We start from the raw sequence: 21897 nt of genomic DNA, 5'->3' as shown, positions 1-21897 counted from the left end.
ATGAGGCTATTTTGGTGTATTCCTGATCATGCCTAATTTAATTACTTGTCTAAGATAGAATCTGCCAGATCTCCTCATTATAGAACCCACATTATCATTATCATTAGTAAATATTTTAGGGTGGCCTTTGAAGGTCGTGTTAATATCCTGCTTAACATCCTTCACCTAATGGTCTTAGCCACCATTGGTGATCCTTGCTTATGATCATTGTTTTACTGGTAGTTGGCAAGATATTACATAATTGAGCTACTTATCCTTTTTGGAACCATTTTTGAGATATCAGAATGGATGCGTATTTTTTTTTCTTTTCAGAATAATTTTAATCCAACATAAACTACTTCTTTCCTGAATGTTTTAGTATTTTCTTACATATGTGATATATCGTTTTCTCATGTACTATTTCACACCCAGTCATCGCTGTGAAATAGTACATTTTATAAGAACATAGTGAAGTTTTCTCGGGACACTAGCCCTTTCCCTTTTTTTAGCCTGGCTCACAATTATCATGATAATTTATCATCTATTTTAGTCATTTCAACACAGCACCAAATCCATTCCTGAGAAGAAAAGCAGGGGAAGAGGGGAGTTTTTCCAGTGGCTCCCTTCCCCCTCACCTCTCACCGCCTTGCCCTTGCAATGAATGCTTTCTGTCTTATTTTTAGGACCGAAGATTCAATGATGAAATCGACAAGCTAACTGGATATAAGACAAAATCACTACTGTGCATGCCTATCCGGAACAGTGACGGGGAGATTATCGGTGTGACCCAGGCGATAAATAAGGTCCCTGAGGGTGTTCCATTTACAGAAGATGACGAAAAAGTAAGACTTCACGACTTGCATGACTTGTACTTTCCATTCTGATCGCTGATTGCTGCTCTTACTGAAAGGATGGGAATTATGCAAGCGGTTCTTCGATTAGCCTATTCACACATCAAAGAGCTTTCCCTACTCTGCTCTAGATGTAATGGGAGGCTTTTTTTAAAAAAGCATTTTATAGAATGGGATATAATTGGAGATAATCACTCCACTTTTTTTAAAGCCTGCTTTTCATTACAAGTCCCAGTAGTATTCTTGCTATTGCCCGGTCTTTCTTTTCCTTGTAAGTAAGCCTTTTAATTGAGAACAGCACCTTGACCATATGGGGTCCAAAGGAGAGCAGAGACTCTAGGAATATTACTGTTTAAAAAACTCAGTACTTTCTCTCATCATTTTAAACTATCACAGAGATTTGTTTTCTTAATTTCTATTATAAAACCTCAGTGAAACGAGTGCTTTAATTGTGTTTTGTAAATCTCCAGTAAAGCAAGCATTATTTTTGTTTCTGAAGGACAGGTGTCATTGGTAGAATTGACATACTTTTTGCTCTGGGACTTTTAAGGTATCTACTAGCAGTTTACTGCAAGATGGAATCTTCAAGGACCAAGCCCCGCCTTCAAGGCTTCTACCTTCACATGGAATAGAATCTGGCTGAAGTAAAAGCAAATCTCACGCCAGCTTGTTTAAGTTTGATGGCTTGTTTATTACTATTTGATTGAAAACTTCATAATGTAACCTCTGATGAGGCTCTGCTATTTACTAGTGTGGTTAATAATAGCACACCAATGCAAATGCTGTGGTACAGAGGGTGAACATGAAATATGGTTATAGTAAGACAGAAGACTTTTAAATGAAGAGAGTTCTTTGCTAAGGTCATTTCTATAGTGGAATTGAAAGAATTCAAATCCTTGTAAAAGTTTATAAACTCATAAAGCATCACAGGACCTTGGAGGACTTCTTATTGGTCCTCTGTATGAAGCACATGGGTTTGAACCATAGGAGGTGGGTGGATAAATCCCACATATTTTGTGACATGTAGGAGCTGCCTGAGGTGAGAGGCACAAGATGTCCTAATCTGACTGTATAGGAGAGAAGAACTCCAAGGGAGTTAACATTGAGATCTGTGATAGAGATAACATTGGATCTCTGAATCAAAGTTTCCATTGACAGTACCAAGAGACGCCGAAAAAGAGTTTGAAAACTGCTTTGCAATACATAGTGGTGAATTCAGAGATTCATGGGTATCCAGTGACAAGAAAAAGTAACGTTGAGGGCTCACCCCTAAACTATACATCCCCCTTCCCACATACATACACACTAAGGCTTAGTGAACCTTGTGGAAGCGGGACAGGAGATTGGAGCTAGAAGATAGGGAGAAGAGTTATAAAGTGCCTTAGGCAGGACACACCCGCTGTAATGATGAACTTGTAACACAGTATTTACAATTACTTATACTTGGCCTGCATAAGACGGGCCCTGTAAATGTGGTTAGGGAAAGGGCTCATGAAACCTACCCCTTACTGCTGCACTCTGGGCTAGATAGATTCTTAGAGAGGAAAAGTGATTTTCAGTTGTATTGTCCATTGCTAAGACCAGCAGGCTCCAACAGACAGCTCTAAATCCATGGGACATAAACTCTAAATCTGTGGCAACACAAGAAACCCTGGGTAAGCTCAGTGAGTTGGAAAACAAAACAAATTGATATAAATATGAGATTGTGATTTGAAGGGAAAATGAGGGAGTATGATGCACATGAAAGAGAGCAAGGGATGAGAGCCATCTGTACACATCATAAACCTCATGAAACAAACATTAATAACAAAACCTATATCATGCAACATAGACCACCTTAGCTAGTATAACACATGTTTTTGAGATGTCTAGGCAAAACAAATTCTCAGAAAGGTTTTACTTTTTTACGCATGTGCACAGCTGTGTGTTCGTGTGAGAGGTTTCATGTGACTGACTACAAGTGCCTGCAGCAACCAGGCACTGGATCTCCTGGAGATGGAGTTACAAGTGGTTGCAAGCTGTCAGCTATGGTTGCTCTGAGCCAAACTAGGGGCCTCTGCAAAGGCAGCGTGTAACTTTAAAACGACAAGCCATATCTCCAGTTCCATCAAAGCATTTATTTTGGCCATTTTTAAAACCATAGATAGCAAAATCCTGAGCTAATGTGTCTCCTTTCAAAGTTTAGATAGGATTTAGGGCTTGGGCCTTTTAGAAGGTAACAACTTACACACTAATGGTCAACTCTCTACCCTTTCACTCAGGGACCTGCTTATTCATTTGTGATATGTTTGCTTTCTGGACTCCTCTCCAGCTGGTTTATATAGAGGGCGGGGTTCTATAAGCTCTAAATGAGTAAGGGAATGTTTGCTCTGGGCGCTGTCCCTTTTTTGAATAGCATCAGTGTTTAGCTCTATTGAAAATTGGGCTTAGCGGGGTGGTGGGTCTTTAAATACCAGAATTTGGGAAACAGAGGCAGGCAGATCTCTTGAGTTCCATGCCAGTCTGATCTACTGAGTGAGTTCCAGGATAGCCAGGGCTTCACAGAGTCCTGTTTCGAAAACAAAACAGAACAAACTAAACAAAAAGAGAGAGCGGGAGAGAGAGACAGAGAGAGAGGGAGGGAGAGAGAGAGAGGAGGAGGAAGGAAGGAAGAAAGGAAGGAAGAAAGGAAGGAAGAAAGGAAGGAAAGAAAGAAAGCTGGGCTTTAGTTGAGCCCACCTTGGCTGAGAAGCACAGGTACCTTTGGAAATCTAGAGAATTTTTTCTCAGTTCCTTTACCTGTCAGTTTTAGTATCCCCCACCATATGGCATAAGAATTAAATAAAATCACAACAACAAATGCCTTGTTAAATGTAAGATGCTGGCCGAGTGTAAGCTATAACTTTTTGTGGTGGTTTGAACATGCTTGGCCCAGGAAGTGGCACTATTAGGAGGTGTGGTCTTCTGGGAGGAAACTTGTCCTGGGGGCTGGGGGTTGGGCTTTGAGATCCTCCTTTTAGCCACCTGGAAGCTAGTCTTCTCCTATCTGCCTTCAGATCAAGAACCACTGTTCAATCCATTATCATCATGGCAGGAATCATGGGACATGGCCTGGAGAAGGGAGCTAAGGGTTCTATACCCTGATCTGAAGGTAGTCAGGAGAAGACTGGTTTCCAGTCAGCTAGGAAGAGGGTCCCCCACAGTGATAAGCTCCTTCCCACAAGGCCACACCTACCCCAACTAGGCCACACCCATTCTAGCAAGGCCACACCCATTCCAACTAGGCCATGCCTCTTAATAGTACCACTCCCGGGACAAGTGTTTTCTTTTCTTTTTTCTTTTTTTTTATTCAATATATTTTTTATTTACATTTCAAATGATATTCCCTTTTCTAGCCCCCACTCCCCAAAAGTCCCATAAGCCCCCTTCCCTTCCCCTGTTCTCCCACCCACCCCTTCCCATTTCTCTGTTCTGGTTTTGCCCTATAGTGCTACACTGAGTCTTTCCAGAACAAGGGGCCACTCCTCCATTCTTCTTGTACCTCATTTGATGTGTGGATTATATTTTGGGTATTCCAGTTTTCTAGGTTAATATCCACTTATTAGTGAGTGCATACCATGATTGATATTTTGAAACTGGGTTACCTCACTTAGTAGGATGTTCTCCAGCTCCATTCATTTGCCTAAGAATTTCATGAATTCATTGTTTCTAAGGGCTGAATAGTACTCCATTGTGTATATATACCACATTTTTTGCATCCATTCTTCTGTTGAGGGATACCTGGGTTCTTTCCAGCTTTTGGCAATTATAAATAGGGCTGCTATGAACATAGTGGAGCATGTATCTTTATTACATGCTGGGGAATCCTCTGGGTATATGCCCAGGAGTGGTATAGCAGGATCCTCCAGAAGTGATGTGCCCAGTTTCCTGAGGAGCCACCAGACTGATTTCCAGAGTGGTTGTACTAATTTGCAACCCCACCAGCAGTGGAGGAGTGTTCCTCAAACTACCACACTTTTACATTCAACTTTTTCCCTAACAGTTTAAATTTTTTTCTTTTGTATTTTTCACTTATTCTCAGATTATCTCTTAGAGCCAATCCTATTTTCTTGCTCCCCAAATTGTATTTTTTCTCTTCTGTGAATGTTTCATGTGCCCACAGTATCATTTTATTTTCCAGGAAACCCCTGTGGTGTTTTCACTGCTTGGGAGTTTACCAGGCAAGGCAGATAGATTACATTCATCCAATGCCACAGTTGCAAAATATTTCATATTCACAATATTTCTAGCCTGGGTTGTTTTTTTCTTGCAAAGATTCTATGTATTGTGCATCCAATAGTCATACTTAGGAAAAAATTAAAAAAATAAGTTCTAGAAACGTTTAATGGAAAGGAATAATATCTAGGTGCCTCTGCCAAACGAGGAAGAACAATGTGGTTTCACAACTGTCTAAGTGATATTTACATTAAAATTATTTCATCTGTGTCTTGGGTAACACTAATGTCTCAGTGCCAAAGGGAGATTCCATGAAAGGACTCAGGGAAACTAGCTGGAAGGGGGCTTGACTTACAGGGCTCCTCATGAAAGACACACGGCCAGTATGTGAGCCTCGGGCAGGTCTCAGTGAAAAACTACCTTTGGGTAACTCGGTGGTTCTTAACCTGAGCGTTGCATCCCCCATCAGGGTCGCATATCAGATATCTGCTATATCATATGTTTATGTTACAATTTACAGCAGTAGCAAACATACAGTTATGAGCAGCAATGAAATAATTTTCTGGCTAGAGGTCACCACAGCATGAACCGTATTAAAGGCCCGCAGCACGGGGAGGACTGAGAACGACGGGTGTGACTTGTTTCTAAGTTTATATTCATTGGCACTTCCAGCTTGCTGAATCTGTAGACAGGAGAACCAGGCAAGCAGAGGGAACAGAAGCCCAGCCCTTCCTCAAGTCACCTCCTCTCTAAGAAGGCTGCCCTTTAGCTGCATAGTCTATAACGAGCCTGTAAGACACAATGAAAGATTCCATATACAAATAGGAAAAGACCAGCGTATTCATGACAATGTAAGTTGGAATCACCCACATCAGTAGCCAGCCTGACGGTGGAGTATCACAAAGATCCTTACTGTAATCTCAGCAGCAAAGAGCTTAGGACGGACGAGCTCTGCTCAGTGGCTGGCACATCACTCCTCATCCACGCTTTTGCCCACTCAGAACTGATAGTAAAAAGCTCCCTGAGCTATCATCAAAGGCCAAGGTATTTTGTGTTATCTTTTCCTCATACAATATCCTCATGCCAAGCCTCAAACCAAAATCCTGTTTTCATCATAGAATATTCTGATCCTGCCCTTTGAGCCTGTCAAGTGCACGTGGTGGTGGATGACCTCTTTGTAGCATGATCTCAGTAGATGTCACTTTTGTTTTCATTAAACAAAGGTTTTTATTAATGTATGCTTATATGCCAGGCACGCTTCTGGCCCTGTCGTTTCATTATGAGTTCATGATTTTCTTGTATCGCTATTAAAGAATATACTGGATTTTTTTTACTTCTTTAAAATTATCCTTATGCTAGTTTTTTTTCTACTTCTTATTTTATTTTGAGATAGGTCTCACTATATAGTCTTAGCTTGCAATATTGACCACATTGTCTAAAACTTGTGGTGAGCCTGCATCTGCCTCTTGAATACTGAGCTTATGGGTATGCTACCACAAACAGCCTTGTATTATATATACATATATATTGTACTGGCTAGTTTCGTGTGTCAACTTGACACAGGCTGGAGTTGTCACAGAGAAAGGAGCTTCGGTTGGGGAAGTGCCTCCATGAGATCCAGCTGTGGAGCATTTTCTCAATTAGTGATCAAGGATGGAGGTCCTCTTGTGGGTGGTACTACCTCTGGGCTGGTGGTCTTGGGTTCTATAAGAAAGCAGACTGAGCACACCAGGGGAATCAAGCCAGTAAGGAACATCCCTCCATGGTTTCTGCATCAGCTCCTGCTTCCTGACCTGCTTGAGTTCCAGTCCTGACTTCCTTTAGTGATGAACTGCAATGCAGAATGTAAGCTCAATAAACCCTTTCCTCCCCAACTTGCTTTTTGGTCATGATGTTTGTGCAGGAATAGAAACCCTGACTAAGATAAATAGGTACCAGCGTAGTGGGGTATTCGTGTGACAACCTGACCATGTTTTGGGGAGGATTGTGGAAGGACTTTGGAACTTTGAGCTAGAAAAGCTGTGGAAAGATCTGTAGGAGCTTGGAAGACAATGTTATGAACAGTGCAGAAGATGGAGGCCTGGCTTGTGAAATTTCAGAGGGAAGATTAAAGACTCTTAAAGTGGCCATGTTTTGATTGTGAAGATTCTGTGGTTTTGGTTAGCTGGGGCTGAAGAATCAGCTGTAAGTAACAAGATACCAGAACCACTAAAGCAATTCTTTGTGTTACTGGGACTATTGATGCTGGTTAGCTGGAGCTAAGAAATTAGCGGTGATTAAGAAGAGACCAGCATCACTGAGGTGAAATCTTCTGGGAAGTGTTTTCTGAGAGCACAGAGAGTGTGTTCCAGATATAACCACAGTTGTATTTTGTGCTGTGGCTGGACTTGGTACTGTGTAAGAGTCATCCAGATGGTACTGGTTTTGAAGGCATGAAGGGGTCATGAAGAGCAACTGAGGCTCTTGGCACAGTGAGAGGCTACAGAAGGCCATTGGTAAAGGTGCAGTCTCAGTTGGAATTGATGGCCCAGGACTTGAAGAGGTCATGCATAGGAGCAGAGGCTTGTCACCATGAAGAGAGCCTATGAGAGGCTATTGGTGAAGCCTAATTACAGTGGAAGATAGCAGTGTTTTGGAGATGCCAGTACCATGTGATGACCACCAAGAACAGCAGCAGCAGTGGAGTACAGGCAGCAGGAGCCTAGAAGACAAGCTGTGTGCTACAAAGGGCAGAGCTGAAGAAGTGACCCTAGCCCTTGGAGGAGCCCAGAAGATTGTGAGTTGGATCCCAGACATTGAACCATTGGAGTTTGAGTTTTGCTTTTGGTTGTGATTATGCCCTGATATGTTTCCCTCTTGAAGGAAGAAAGTATTTTAGTCAAGCCCACAGTTGAGAGACTTTGAATTTTTAAAAGATTTTGAATTTTAAAGATATTGGACATTTTAAGGTGATTGAACTTTTAATATGTAAAGACGGTGGGACTTTTAAATTTAGATCTTGGGGATGAATAAGAAAGTAAGGGTTGAGGCTTAATAGTGATGTGTTTGTGTGTCAAGTTGAGAAGGGATCAATTGTACTGGCTAGTTTTGTGTGTCAACTTGACACAGGCTGGAGTTATCACAGAGAAAGGAGTTTCAGTTGGGGAAGTGCCTCCATGAGATCCAGCTGTGGGGCATTTTCTCAATTAGTGATCAAGGGGGGAGGGCCCCTTGTGGGTGGTTCCACCTTTGGTTTGGTATTCTTGGGTTCTATAAGAGAGCAGGCTGAGCAAGCCAGGGGAAGCAAGCCAGTAAGGAACATCCCTCCATGGTTTCTGCATCAGCTCCTGCTTCCTGACCTGCTTGAGTTCCAGTCCTGACTTCCTTTAGTGATGAACTGCAATGCAGAAGTGTAAGCTCAATAAACCCTTTCCTCCCCAACTTGCTTTTTGGTCATGATGTTTGTGCAGGAATAGAAACCCAGACTAAGACATATATTATATGTAATATAAATTATATATATAATATTTGTTTCTTCCATATGAAAAATGTTTCTTCTACATGTGAAGGTATTTTGTATTTCCCATTTGAGGTGATTATAATGCTTTCTTATTTTCTTTTTTCTATATAATGTTGTTTCTCTGTCTTTAATTTGGACACTTTCCAGCTATTAACTAATTCAGTCTGGGTCATAGTACAGTCACTGTCTATGTAAATCATATTGCATAACATAATTTGTATTTCTTGATGTCCTCAAGTTCTGGCTTTTGAAACTGTAAGTTTGTGTGTGTGTGTGTGTGTGCGTGCACGTGCGTGCACACACACACGTTGAATAGAGTCTTAAACACATTTCTTTTTTCTATCTTATTATTTCCTAGGGGTATACTCCACAGACTGAAATCTATTGAGTCAAAAGGCAAGCCAAGTCTGTGTTGTCAGAAGCTTTGAAAAACCTCTGAACTCACTTAGAATGGTGCGAGTGCTGGACAAGAAAGAGCATTCTCAGTGCCTTGCTGACTTTACTCAATTCACATTTAAAACGTGAATTGCTCTTCCAGACAGCCTTCAGTCAACCTCCTTCCACATTCTGAGGGAGCATAAGATCCAACAGTGGCTGGAGAGATGACTCGGGTGTTAGGAGTGAGGACTGTTCTTGCAGAGGATCTGAGTTCAGTTCCTAGCATCCACAACCTGTGACTCCAGTTCTATGGAATCTGATGCCCTCTTCTGGCATCTGTGGGCACTGCACTCGTGGGCAGAAACATTTTTAAAAACCTTAGAAAATAACAAACACCTTTTAAAGTGCACCTATAATTTCTGAGTTACCTACAGGTAATCAAACAAAGGAACCAAAGAAAGGCCTGTGAGTACTGCTCAGAGGTTCTGGAGTCAGAATGCCTCCAAGACAGACTCAAGTATTTGTTTCTTAACTGAGTGAGCATGAACAAGTTGACTGGACCTTCTGAGCCTCACAGAGTCGCTGAGAGGAGGGAAACAGATAACAAACAGTAAGCATTCAGGGTACCTCTCAGCTGGGAAGTCGCAGCTTCCTGGCCATCACACATTCATATATGTGAATTTCTTGTGTAATTAGCATAATATTACTTTTGTCCCCTTATCTTAAAATTTCATATTTTATATTGCAAGTTATATATGGCACAATTTTATTATACCCTGAGCTATGAAAACTAGCAAATACTTTATGATACATAAAAAATTAAATATATTAATTCATTTAGACTTAAAGTCACGGTAAGTAGGAATGTATTTTGTTTCTTGAAAGCGCTGTGCCTGTGGACAAAGAGTCAGTGGCTATGTGGTAGCATGCAATAATTATTGGGAGAACTTAGAAAGGTCATTGGTTCCTCCTCTGGTACTTGTCTTCATCTGGTGCAGGGATCATCCCCAGACAGATGGTCATCCAGCCCTGTACTAAAGCTTTCATTTCAGTGACTTTAATACCATCACGTGCTTTAAAAGTCTTAGATAATTAGCAAGAATTTATTTTGCAGAAGCAAAGTGAGAGGTTTGCATGAATTCCAGCCTTGCACATGCATGTATTAATCATTTCAGCTCCACACTGGCAAATTACTAGCTTGGTAATTCATGCTGGCGGTGCACATAAAGGAAGGCTGTGTAGAAAGGGTGGTTGGAATTTTCTGGTTCACTTCATGGGTTCTAAGCAAAGGCTCCTGTGTTCCAGGGCTATGTGTAAGCTATCTGATTTAGGTTGTATGATTAGAATCCTTATGCCCACTTAACTTATCCCTTTGTTAATCAAAGGGAGTAGAGGGAGACATTATTTTGCTGGATAAAATTATGAGTTAGATGAAAGCAAACCTTAGTTATCTATTAAGACTTTTGGGCTCATTAGCATGACAACTGGGAAGTGACAGTGAGCATAGGTTCTTATCCATCCTTCTGGACCATGAATCCTTTGGTAGCAAGGTATTGTCTTTTGTCACATTGCATAAAGCAGAACATTTCTTTTGTCCAGAGGCAAAAGCAGTAGGAGTCTTGACTTGACATCCTATTGTGGTTGATGTTATGGGGGTTCTTAGCCTGTGGTCACCTCCTCTCAGTTCATAATTCAGGGCATTCAGCTATCCTGATAAGTTCATCTTTTGACATCCTTTGGAACTGGGATGCTGCTAACAGAGCTCAGCTGCTGGGGACTGGCCATCTTCCAGAACTTGTTACTGGCAGCACTGCCTTGCCAACTGGCATTGAGGAGGGTGCCCGGATGGCGTTAATGAGTCTCTGCAGAGGCTCAAGTTTGCAATGAAACCTAAGCAATGAGACTCACAGACAGATAATAGGAAGGATTTCGTAAGCCCTTGGCCTTACACTTCAAAATTCTTTCTGCTTGTGAGGATGATATTTAGCAGCTGTGAGATATGGAAGGTACAAAAGATATCAGGTTTGCTGTGCTGAGGAGGAGGATGTTGAATTCATTACAATGAAGAAGTGACAGGTTGGTGGTCTCAGAAAGATGAATACAATACAATTAATTCATGAATACAATTCATGCAGGCTACTCACATAGGGTTTGGCTTGCATATGATTGATTTCTTTTTAACTTGAATATGTTTAGACACGGCTACAAGCTGCAGTCCTACCATTATAGTCAACTCCCAAACAACTAGTTGGCTTAATAAAGCAGTTTACTGAGAGCAAAGATAGATGGATTTCTTCATCTTCTCAATAGGCTCTGCAAAAGGAGCTATGTAAAAGACCCTTTCAAATACTCAGTTCTACAGCAGTGATCCTCAACCTTCCTAATGCTGTGACCCTTTAATACAGTTCCTCATTCTGTGGTGATCCCCCAACACTAAACTTATTTTCAATGCTACTTCATAACTGTAATTTTGCTACTGTTATGAGTTGTAATGTAAATTATTCGTGTTTTTCAATAATTTTAGGCAATCCATGTAAAAATTGTGACCCACAGGTTGAGAACTATTGCTCTATAGGGACACATAACATTTCTGCCTGGAGAGTTTACTGTTTTCTGCTAACTCTCTGTTGCTTTTGAGATGCTTAAGTACCAAAGGAGCAATGCATCAACTGATTTTAAGAAATGCCCTCTGCACACTCATCTATTATTTTTATTCTGGTTATATCCCAGCTAAGTTTTTTGAACATGTTGCCATAAAATTATGATTAAATATTAGTGTTTAGCCAAAGAGGGCTCAAACGTCCCGGCAGATGGCTTGTGGTTTCAACTTGTATTTGATCAATAAGATCTTAGTCTGGGAGAAAAATTGGATCAAATCCCATAACTTGTTAATATTTTGTCTACATTTCAGCCATAATCTAGTCATGGCACTATTGCCTTTTAACGGTGATTGCCCAGGGTCCAAGCAGTCACCGTCCATCAGCGGCAAATCCATCTCCGGCCTGTACATTCATTGGATGGTAACTCGCCAAGCGTTTTAGAAATAACCGAGATTTGCAAAAAATGTTCTTCCAAACACATTTCTTTCAGAACTTTGGATTTCTCTTCCTGTTGGAGAAATATTGCTGTGGCCTCCTGGTTATTCTCTCTGCTTCTTCCTCAGGCAGAATCTATCTCTGTGTAACAAAGCACGTGTACCTGCCAGGGTGCAGCTTAGGGGCTAATACACAACGCAGACATAATCCTCTGTTTTGTCATGATGCTCGGGTCCCCACAGCCATACCTTCGCTCAACCTCTCAGTGAACCATGGGGAACCCTCTTCTCCACTCGTACTTCAAAGCTTAAGTCAAAATTCCCCATCAGCCCTCAGTAAGATTAGCTGAAAAGCAATTCTGGTTTGTCCTTCATCATGGTCCTCACTACTTTACATTTTAGCTGCCCCCATGTATCCCTAAACAATTGCAGTTGAATTTTGACTAACAATTTGGTCAAAATATGAATGATCAAATATTCAAGAATTTGTTTTTAAAAGAATCAGTACTACAACTAGATAAAAGGGATAGTGTCTACACAATGTTGGTTGTACTCTGGAGGCTTGGTATGCAGGTAGATTGACAGCTTGTGGAGAATATTCTGGCAACCTCTGATGGCTAAAGCGGGTGTATCTGTAAACCCTGAAACCTATGTAAAGATGGAAGGAGAGGGCCTGCTCCGTAAGGGTCTGACCTGCGGCGTGCCCACTCCCACAATCGCATATGTATGACGGCAGAAGAGCTGGAAACCCGGAACAAACTGGGACTGACTTCAACTCAATCAGTGGTTTGTTCTCCTTATCCCAGGAGCCCACTTAACGTGTGTCTCTCTAGACAACCTTCTGCGACAAACTTGTGTTATTTTGTTTTGTTTTCTGTTTTCTTTTTCTTTTTTGTTTCTTTAAAGACAGTTTCTCTGTGTAGCACTGGCTGTTCTGGAATTTCCTCCATAGTCCAGGTTAGCCTTAAACTCAGAGATCTACCTGCCTCTGTCTCCCAAGTGCTGAGATTAAAATCATGAGTCACCACCACCCAGCACTGGCTTTATATTTTTATGATTGGTTTTATGTTTTTATTTGTGTACATGGTTTGTGTCTCTGTGTTTATATTTACCTTTGTGTGTGTAGGTATGTACATATGTATGTATGTATGTATATATGTATGTATGTGTGTGTTCATGAGAGTGTGCATGTGAGTATGTATGTGTGCGTATGCACGCGTGTGCATGTGTGTGCATATGTGTGTGTGCGTATGTGTGTGTGTATGCATATGTGTGTGTGTGTGTGTGTGTGTCCTTAGAGGCCAGAAAATGGCATTGAATTTTCTGGAGCTGGAGTTGGGTGGTTGTGAGCCTCCAAGTGTGGGTGCTGGGAACCAAACTCCAATACTCTGCCAGAGAGGTGAGTGTTTCTGAGCACTAAGCAGTCTCTGAAGCACCTAAGCTCACTCGATTCCTGGTGTCCACCCCAAGCTTCTTTGTGCTGTTTTCCTAAGAATATCAAGTTCTAATCACAATAATAGTTGTGCTCGCTCAGATGGGGGAAATGAAGAGTCTGGTTGATCATAAGCTGACATGGCTGGGCTGTCCTGTTCATACTGTAGAGCTAAACAGACAAGATTATGGTAGATCTGGGAGGAATGATTGGAGCTGGGTAGAGTTGGGTCATCACAAACGAAGGGACTAATAGCTCCACAGCTTTTAATGGCTGCCAGGATATGAAGAAGTTACGCCATGTCTAAGAGCACAAAAAAAAAAAAAAAAAAAAAAAAAAAAAAAAAAACAGATAACAACTTACTAACATGGCCCCAGACTTGTGTGTGACTTAGACAAGAAAGAATGTTCTACAATTGCAGCTTAGAGATAAATAAGTGCTTGTTGGCAGGAAGAATTGTTCTTAGGGAACTAGAACAGGTGTTAAGGATTCTTATTTCCTGGAGATTTCAAATCCAGGCAGACAACTGTAGTTGAATAAATAGCTTAGTGCTGATTGTCTGAATAAACACAAGGTTGTATCATTCTGTCTCAGAGTGCTGAAATTCTTGATTTTCTCCTCTCTCTTCTTCCTCTTCTTTCTCGCCCTCCTCTCCCTCAGCCTCTTCTTCCTCCTCCTCCTCCAGTGGCTACTGCTTCTCCTTCTCTTTCCTTCTCTTTTTCCTTCCTCCTCTTCTTCCTCCCTCCTCTTCTTCCTCCCTCCTCCTCTTCCTCGTCCTCTTCCTCCTCCTCTTCCTCCTCCTCCTCCTCTTTCTTCTCCTGCTTTTCCTCCTCTTTCCAAACTGGAGACAGAATCTCACTATGTAATTTCAGTCTGGCCTGGAATGAATTTTGAAAATTTCAAATTACTTTTTACTATAAGTGGAATTTAGCGGAAATCAAGTATCTGTCTTTGAATTGGATATTTATCTCTTTTCAATGTTTTCCTTTAATTATAAGGTCATTTTCTAACTATAAAAGTCATATAAATTTATTGTAGAAAATTTGAAAAAGTACAAAAGAGCAAAATTATGTCACTCATAAACCTCTTTCAGAAAATATATTGCTTTTGTTCTTTGATGAATTTCCCTGTTTATTACTAGCTATAAAAATGTCCCAAAATTTATAATGTATAGGATTTAGAGTATTTTATCATATTTTAAGCAATTTTCAAACATCTGATTTAAATGGTTACATCATTTTCTGCTATGTAATTATCTAAGTCTGTTTAATCATTTTGTTTCTTAGCATTTAGATTGTTTTCAAAATCATATTATAAAATTGCTATTAACCTCCTAACAAATAAGTAAATTTTGGTCCTCACCTTAGGATAGCTTTTGGGCTGGACTGTTAAGGTGATATGTCACAGATCAGAGATGAATCAACTCCTGTAATTCAGTGTGATTCAAATTATTAGGTTTGCTGGATGAAAAGGTTTGAAGTTAATTTTAAAAATATCTTTATTGAAATGTAATGCACATATCATATAACTCATCCACCTACAGTTTGATGTCCATTAGCATATTTTCATAGTATGTAACTATTACCACACAGTTTTAAGTCCTTGCACCCCCTCTCTGTACCCACCAGCCAACCCTGCCCACTTTCTTCCAGGAGTGGCAGACAGCCAGTCCTTCTCCCTCCGTTTCTATGGATTTGCATATTTTTGAAAAGCTCCTACAAGCACAACCATACAATATGGGATCCTTGGTGGCTAACTTCTTTTACTTACATAATGTTTGAAGAGCCATCCATGCTGTAATATATATTAGTATTTTATTTCTTTCCAAAGATGATTATATTCCATTATATGGATAAACTACATTTATTTACTCATCCATCACTTAGTGAACATTTAGATTATTTTCTCTTTTAATTATATAAATTATGCTACAATACACATATGGGGTTTTTATTTTATTTCTCCTAGATATAGTCCTAGAATTGGCCTTGTAACTACCAGATTATTATTTTTTCCTGTAAAACAAGAACACTATTTTACAGTTCACCAGCAATGTGTGACTATTCTACTCCTTTTTGTCCTTACTAATACTCCCTGCCTTTTCCACTGCAGACACCCCATCTCAGAGTGGTTTTTATCTGACCTAGCCGGTTGTGACTATTGAACATCTTCTCGTGTGCTTATTGCAGAAATACTTACTTTGAGGCATTGATAAATTTCATCTATATGACTTTCAGAAAATTGAACTATTTTATAAATCCAATAGCTGCATATTAACTCACTTAGCTCTTCATTTTAATACTGAAACTTAAAACTTACAATTTCTTAACTTTCTCCCTTCTTTCCTTCCTTCCCTCCCTCCTTCCTTCCTTCTTTCCTTCCTTCCTCCTTCCTTCCTTCCTTCCTTTCTTCCTTCCTTCCTTCTTCCCATCCTTCCTTCAACAGTGTTCATGTAGCCTAGGCTGGTCTTGAACTTTCTGTGCAGCTGAAGATGACTTTGAACTCCAGTTCTTCTTCCCTCCACCTCCTACACAGTGGGATTACAGGAACGCACCACCATGCCCAGCTCATGTCCTTGATTTCTAATTTTGTTTTATTTTCATTCCTTTGATTTGTTATATATATGTCAATTTTACAAGGAATTAATAAACCATTGCTCAGGAAACAAGCCTACCATGACACACATGGACCTAAGTCAATTCAGTCACATGTAACCTCTAGAGTATGTGGACTAGCTACTAGGCACAGCAAAATGTCTGCCAAGAAATTTGAATTAGGTGTTAGTATAGTATTTTCCTTTATGATTGCTGTTTTATTTTAGTAATGCAAGTTGTCAGATGAAAAACATTTGAGCAAAAATCTCCTTTCAAGTTGGATCAAATATTCACCCACTGTTCACAAAGTACCCAGAAGTGAAATGTATCTGTTTAGGTGATCTGGGCCTCGCATAAAGCATTCAGGAGGATCTGGTTCTGGTTGTGGGCATCAGTCAGATGTGTTCTTTAATCCTGCAACAGGATTGGGCAACCTCAGGGTCCATGACTATGAATACAAGTTTGGAACTTGTTATAGCTTTTCAACTTTTAGTATGTGGGGAGATGTTCTAGTATATTCTAAGTGACACATGACCTTGAAATGCCACTGATGGCAGTTATCAGAGGAGTCAATACCTGTCTCAGTTAGAGTTTATATTGCTGTGAAGACACCATGACCATCAGGTCTACATCTTGATCAACAGGCAGTCAAAGGAGACTATGATTTCCTCCAACAAGACCTCTAACAAGGGCACATCTCTTAATAGTGCCCCTCCCTATGGATCTATGGGGGCCATTTTCATTCAACCTACAAAATACCTTATACTTATTGTGCTTTTTAATATGCTGCTAAACTTACTGGAAAAAAAATGCACTTCTACCAGAAACAAAGCCTCATGCTTTTGAAGGCAACTAGAAACCTCTAGGTCATTGTTGTAGCCACGTTTGGAGCAGTTTTTTTTTTTTTTGAAGACCTCTATAATATAAATTTATTTTTTAATAAAAAACATTAAACTTTTGTTATTTTATGTATATGTGCATTTTTCTTGCACATATGTATGTATACTACATGTATGCTTTGTTTCTGTAGAAGCCAGAGAGTAGGCCAGGTTTCCAGGAACTGGAGTTACAGACAGTTGTCAACTACCATATTGGTGTTGAGAATTGAACCGGGATCTTTCGGAAGAGCAACAGTCTGTGCTTGTAACCACTGAGCCATCTCTCCAGTCCTCATAGAGCATCCACTGTTGCCAGGGCAACTATCTGTTCCTCGGTAGCACATGAAGCCCAGGTATGTGAACAAGCAAGCAGAACACTGCACATTTTCTTTGCCAAGAATGGAATGGAAATTGTAAGTGTTGCTACAGCATGCAGTATTCCTGATTTTTTCCCTAAATGAGACAACAATGGGAAGCTGTATGAAGCATCTCCATTGTCACAGGTGCACTGCGTCCTCACATAGGTGCATTGACCTCACTTGTCCTCACAGCAGCCCGAGTGTGTCCATCAACAATCACCCTTGATGACGATGAAAACTGAATGTGATTGCCTATGTGGCAGAGTCAGGACAAAGTGTCACCTGCCTGTTTTTGCATAGGACATGGAGGCACTTAGTGCATACTCATTAATTTCCTATTGTCTTACCTTCAGGACTTGGGAACATAGAGATTTCTCTGCACCTGATATATATGTATTTATGTATATGTGTGTGTGTAGCTGATAAACTAAAATAGGAGTGTGCACATGTTTAATAATTAGGGGGTAGAGAGTATGTACTAAGGAAAGTATAAGGGCTAGGTGTGCGGGAATGTTAGTCTGCCAGGTCAAACTGATGCACTCCAAGTTCAGTAAGAGACTCTACTTCAAAAACAGGGTGGAGCCCAGGCTGGCCTTGAACTTGTGATCCTCCTGCCTCTGCCTCCTTCAGCAAATCCTACCAGTGTGCGCCACCACAGCAATTCTTGATTCTTTGTAGGATGTGGTTATTCTTTTGAATTTGATTTGGTAATGGCTATACAATGTCTTTTTTTTTTTCCAACCTGCTTTTTGGAGTATCAATAAAATACTGGGCCAAGAAAAAAATCGAGAGAGTGAGTGGGGTGCTCATGTGGTGAGTGGGGAGAATGTGAGAGAGAGTGTGAGCAGGAGAGTGTATGGAGAGTGAGTGTGTGAGAGAAAGGGTAGTGCATGTGGTGTGTGTGAGGTGTGTGTGTGTGTGTGTGTGTGTGTGTGTGTGTGTGAAAGGGGAACCACAGAAGTGTGTAGGAGTGTGGGAGCTCAGGAAAAGAAAAGTGCACAGGAACAAAGCAGAGTGTGCAGGAGAATGCAGAGTGTGTGCGGCCTCAAGCTGCGAGTGAGCGAGTGAGAAAGGGAAGAGAGGGGGAGGGACAGAGGGGGGAGAGGGAGAGAGAGAGAGAGAGAGAGAGAGAGAGAGAGAGAGAGAGAGAGAGGAGAAGAAAGGAAAGAACAACTTTATGCCTTGAAAAGTTACCTGTCAGTTTGTACCCAGAAAATAAAAACAGGATGGAGAACTATTGGGGAAGACTAATGCTGACCCCCACACATACATGCACCAGCACACACACACACCAGCTAGCAGTTGAGAATCATTAAGATATAATGACTCCATTCATATAGAATCACAAGGTAGATAACTTATCATTTTGTTCCATTTTGTGTTTTCACTGACAAAACATATTTTAGTGTGTTTCTCTTAACCCAACCTATCTCTAGCCTTTTCTTTTTTCTAGCTTTTTTTTTTTTGTAAAAAGTTCTACTTCAAAATCAGAATTTGCATAGTGATTAGCTGTGGTCAGCAGGAGAGTGAAGTGTTCAGGGTAAATCACTCTGTAGCCAGTGAGCGATTTCCCCTCCCTAGGATTCGTTAAATTATGGAGTGTGTTATTTAAATGAAGTTACATTATATTTCTTATTAGAGAATTTAAAATGAATATAAGCTAAATTTATGACACAGTCGTAATTTCTAACAATCTATTCATTTAAAATATATACTTGGATATTTTTTCCATTTCTTCCTTTTTGGAATTCAGGTAGGAATGAAGCCATTGCTTTTTATTATTTTCAATTATTTCTTTTTATGTCTTCCTGATCTGCCCAGGGTGATATCCTGGCTAGATATGATTGTAGGCTACTTTATGGGCAGAGGCTGATCGGCTTGTCAATCAACAAAGGAGCATTTTTCTCTCCTCAAACTGGGCACACTCCATTAAGAACTGAGAAAGTGTCAAATGCACAAACGCCCCACGCTACAGAAGCAGGCAGCAAGGTCCCCCACGGGAGGCCCAGGCTGGAGTGGGAGCACCCTCAGAGAGGAGAAAGTAATGAACAGCTTTGAAAAATGAGGTTATATAAGTTAGAGCTGCCCGGAGACGCTTTGAAGGTCGATTACACTCAGTTCTTGAAAGGGGGCTTACATAAAACTGGAAGGCAGTAATGAAATCCTCCCACTGGCGAGTGTTTGAAATGATGCTCCGTGAGAATGAACTGACACCATCGGTTGACTGGACCTTGACTTCATTCATCTGGAAGGCATATGCAGGGATCTGGAAGGACTTTGTCCAGACAATACAGAAAGTAACTGTAGGAACTCCATACCGTCTTGTTTCGGATGCTGCCCAGTGGTTACTAGTGCAGCATTTTGCAAGACCTCGCTCCGTTCTGAATGCTTTATTACTTGAGTTATTTGATTTTCAAAGACTCTCCTCTTCTTTCCTCATCATCTTGCTCCTCTTTATCCTCCTCCTGTCATCATCAACATTGCCCTCCTCCTCCCCCTCCCCTCTTCCTCCCTTCCCCCTCCCCTCCCCTCCCCCTCCTTTTCCTCCAGTGTGTAAAGTTTTTTTTTTTTTTTAACTGACTTTGGCTTTTGGCTTTGTCATATTTTTCAGGGATCCTGCAATGTTAGTGTAGCAGATATATATATATATATATATATATATATATATATATATATATATATATATATTCTGCTATAAACCAGAATAAGGGATCCAGTTAAGACCCTCAGGTATCCTCCATGATCATGAGGGCAGAGCCACAGTCCTTGGGTGTCCCACATGTGTCTGCGATTTTTTCTCAGAAGTTGATTTCAAACCTATGCTAAAATCTTCACTCTGCAAAGCAGGGGCAATAACACAATGCCTAAAGTGCTTGCATATTGCGAGCGTGAGGACCTGAGCTGGCCTCCCAGCACTCAGGTAAAGACTTGGCATAATAGTATGAGTCTAGTCCCAGGACTTGGAGCTGGGGTGGAGACAAGCAGACCCTGGACCTTCATTGGCTAGCCAAAATGGTGAGCTCCAGGTTCTGTGAGAAACACTTTGACAAAAAGTCAGGTGGAGAGTTATAGAGGAAAGTATCTTATGAAGATCTGTGGCCTTCATAGATGCACGGGTGAATGTACCTACACATTCATGTACACACACATGCATGAGTGCACACACACACATGCACATGCACACACACACGTGCACACATTCATACACACATCCATGCACATACACACATGCACACACACATATACACATGTGCACACACACACACACTCAGTCTCCACTTAGCATTTAGCACGATGTCACTGGACTTCCTAGCAGATGTGGTGAGAGTCTAGTGCTTTTTCTTCGCCATCATTTCTTCTCTAGCTCCAGAATACCTATGGCTTTACACTTTGGTCCTGATGCTGCGCCAGGCTGGCATGCAGGCTTCCACAGTTTGGATCTCTCAAGAGCCATCTGTCTGCAAACCACAAATGACAAGCTTTGGTCCATAGCACAGACTTTCCATGTAAAACACAAACGCTTCTTACTTTCTTACTCTTGTCTTCGAACTGCTGCCGAGAGCAGATTACACACAAACTCCTGGGTCTAGTAGGGTTTATTCTTTGCCTGGCCATACACAGAGCAGTAAGGCACCCTCCTTGAAATTACACCTGTACCACTTCTAGCCTAGAAAACACTGTTCTCTTCATGCTGGAAGTACAAGGTTACAACCATCCCCTGGAAGAAGATTATTCTTATGACAAAAATCTTTGGAAAAATACTCTATGGCCTGAAGCAGAAACTTCCTGTTTGTTTGAAAAGTTCAGTTATGTCAAACGATATTTTGCTGGGGCACACAGGTGAAAGGGTGTCTTGCTAAAGCAGACACAGGAAAGAATGCTTTCCTGAAGCAGACACAGGTGAAAGGATGTTTGGATATAGCAGACACATGATAGGGCCTGTGACTAAGGAGTATAAATATGACCTCGCAGAGCGTGGGAGACAGCAGCGGGCACTGGCTCGGTATGTTCCGCCTCACTAGTCTTCACTAGCAATGTGTATGTATTGGTTCACCTTACATAGAGTTGTTGAACTCCACTTGTGGCATTGCCACCACTGAGAGAAACTTGCCCAAGAACTGCTGGTGAGGGTCACACAGCTTGCCGCATGTGCGGCCTCTGCACATGCTGAATCATCTTTGGAGTTTGCTACGGAACTGAACTGCTGACAAAACAGCTCAAGCTCACTCCCAAAGGACTCTTGCTGCACAGGTCCCCCTCCCCCCACAGCCTAATAGCTTTCCTCTCCCACTGCCTCTGCTGGGTGGTGGACTAGAGGAAAGGCTGAACCCCTATTAAAAGTAGGCTGCAAAACATTATGCCTACAATGATCTTCATGCCCTAGTGATATAAAATGTTTATGAGAAGCTGTTGCGGTCCTGTTGCTAAAGGCAGGGAACTCATCCCATACCAGCATGGTGGGTGAGACTTGGAAGAATGGATTACTAGAACACAGTGGTTGGCAGGCCAGGAATGCAGCTGGTTACATGAGACTCTGAGAACATCTGGGTTGATATTTTGGGAACTTTATGTATAACTTAATTCTTATCATCCACAATATTATGAGGAAAGCAGCTGCTTCATTTTTTTATAGATGAGATGATGCTATTTGTCTTGCCTAGCAAGGGTTGAAGTAGAGACTGGGAGGTATTTGTTCATT

The 21897-nt window shown here is 41.1% G+C and overlaps 1 protein-coding gene across 1 annotated transcript in view; it reads left to right on the top strand.

Moving 5' to 3' along the window:
• The window catches only part of Pde11a (phosphodiesterase 11A), a 373525-nt gene that overhangs the window by 49311 nt on the left and 302317 nt on the right, over nucleotides 1-21897 (top strand). The window contains exon 2 of the mRNA XM_052181167.1: nucleotides 663-821. Within this exon, the coding sequence (XP_052037127.1) occupies nucleotides 663-821 (159 nt within the window). The remainder of the gene's footprint in view (nucleotides 1-662; nucleotides 822-21897) is intronic.

This window comes from Apodemus sylvaticus, chromosome 5 (assembly GCF_947179515.1).
Source record: "Apodemus sylvaticus chromosome 5, mApoSyl1.1, whole genome shotgun sequence".
Taxonomy (NCBI): Eukaryota; Metazoa; Chordata; class Mammalia; order Rodentia; family Muridae; genus Apodemus; species Apodemus sylvaticus.
The sequence above is the reverse complement of the archived record's forward strand: the minus strand, read 5'-3'. Positions and strand labels throughout refer to the sequence as shown.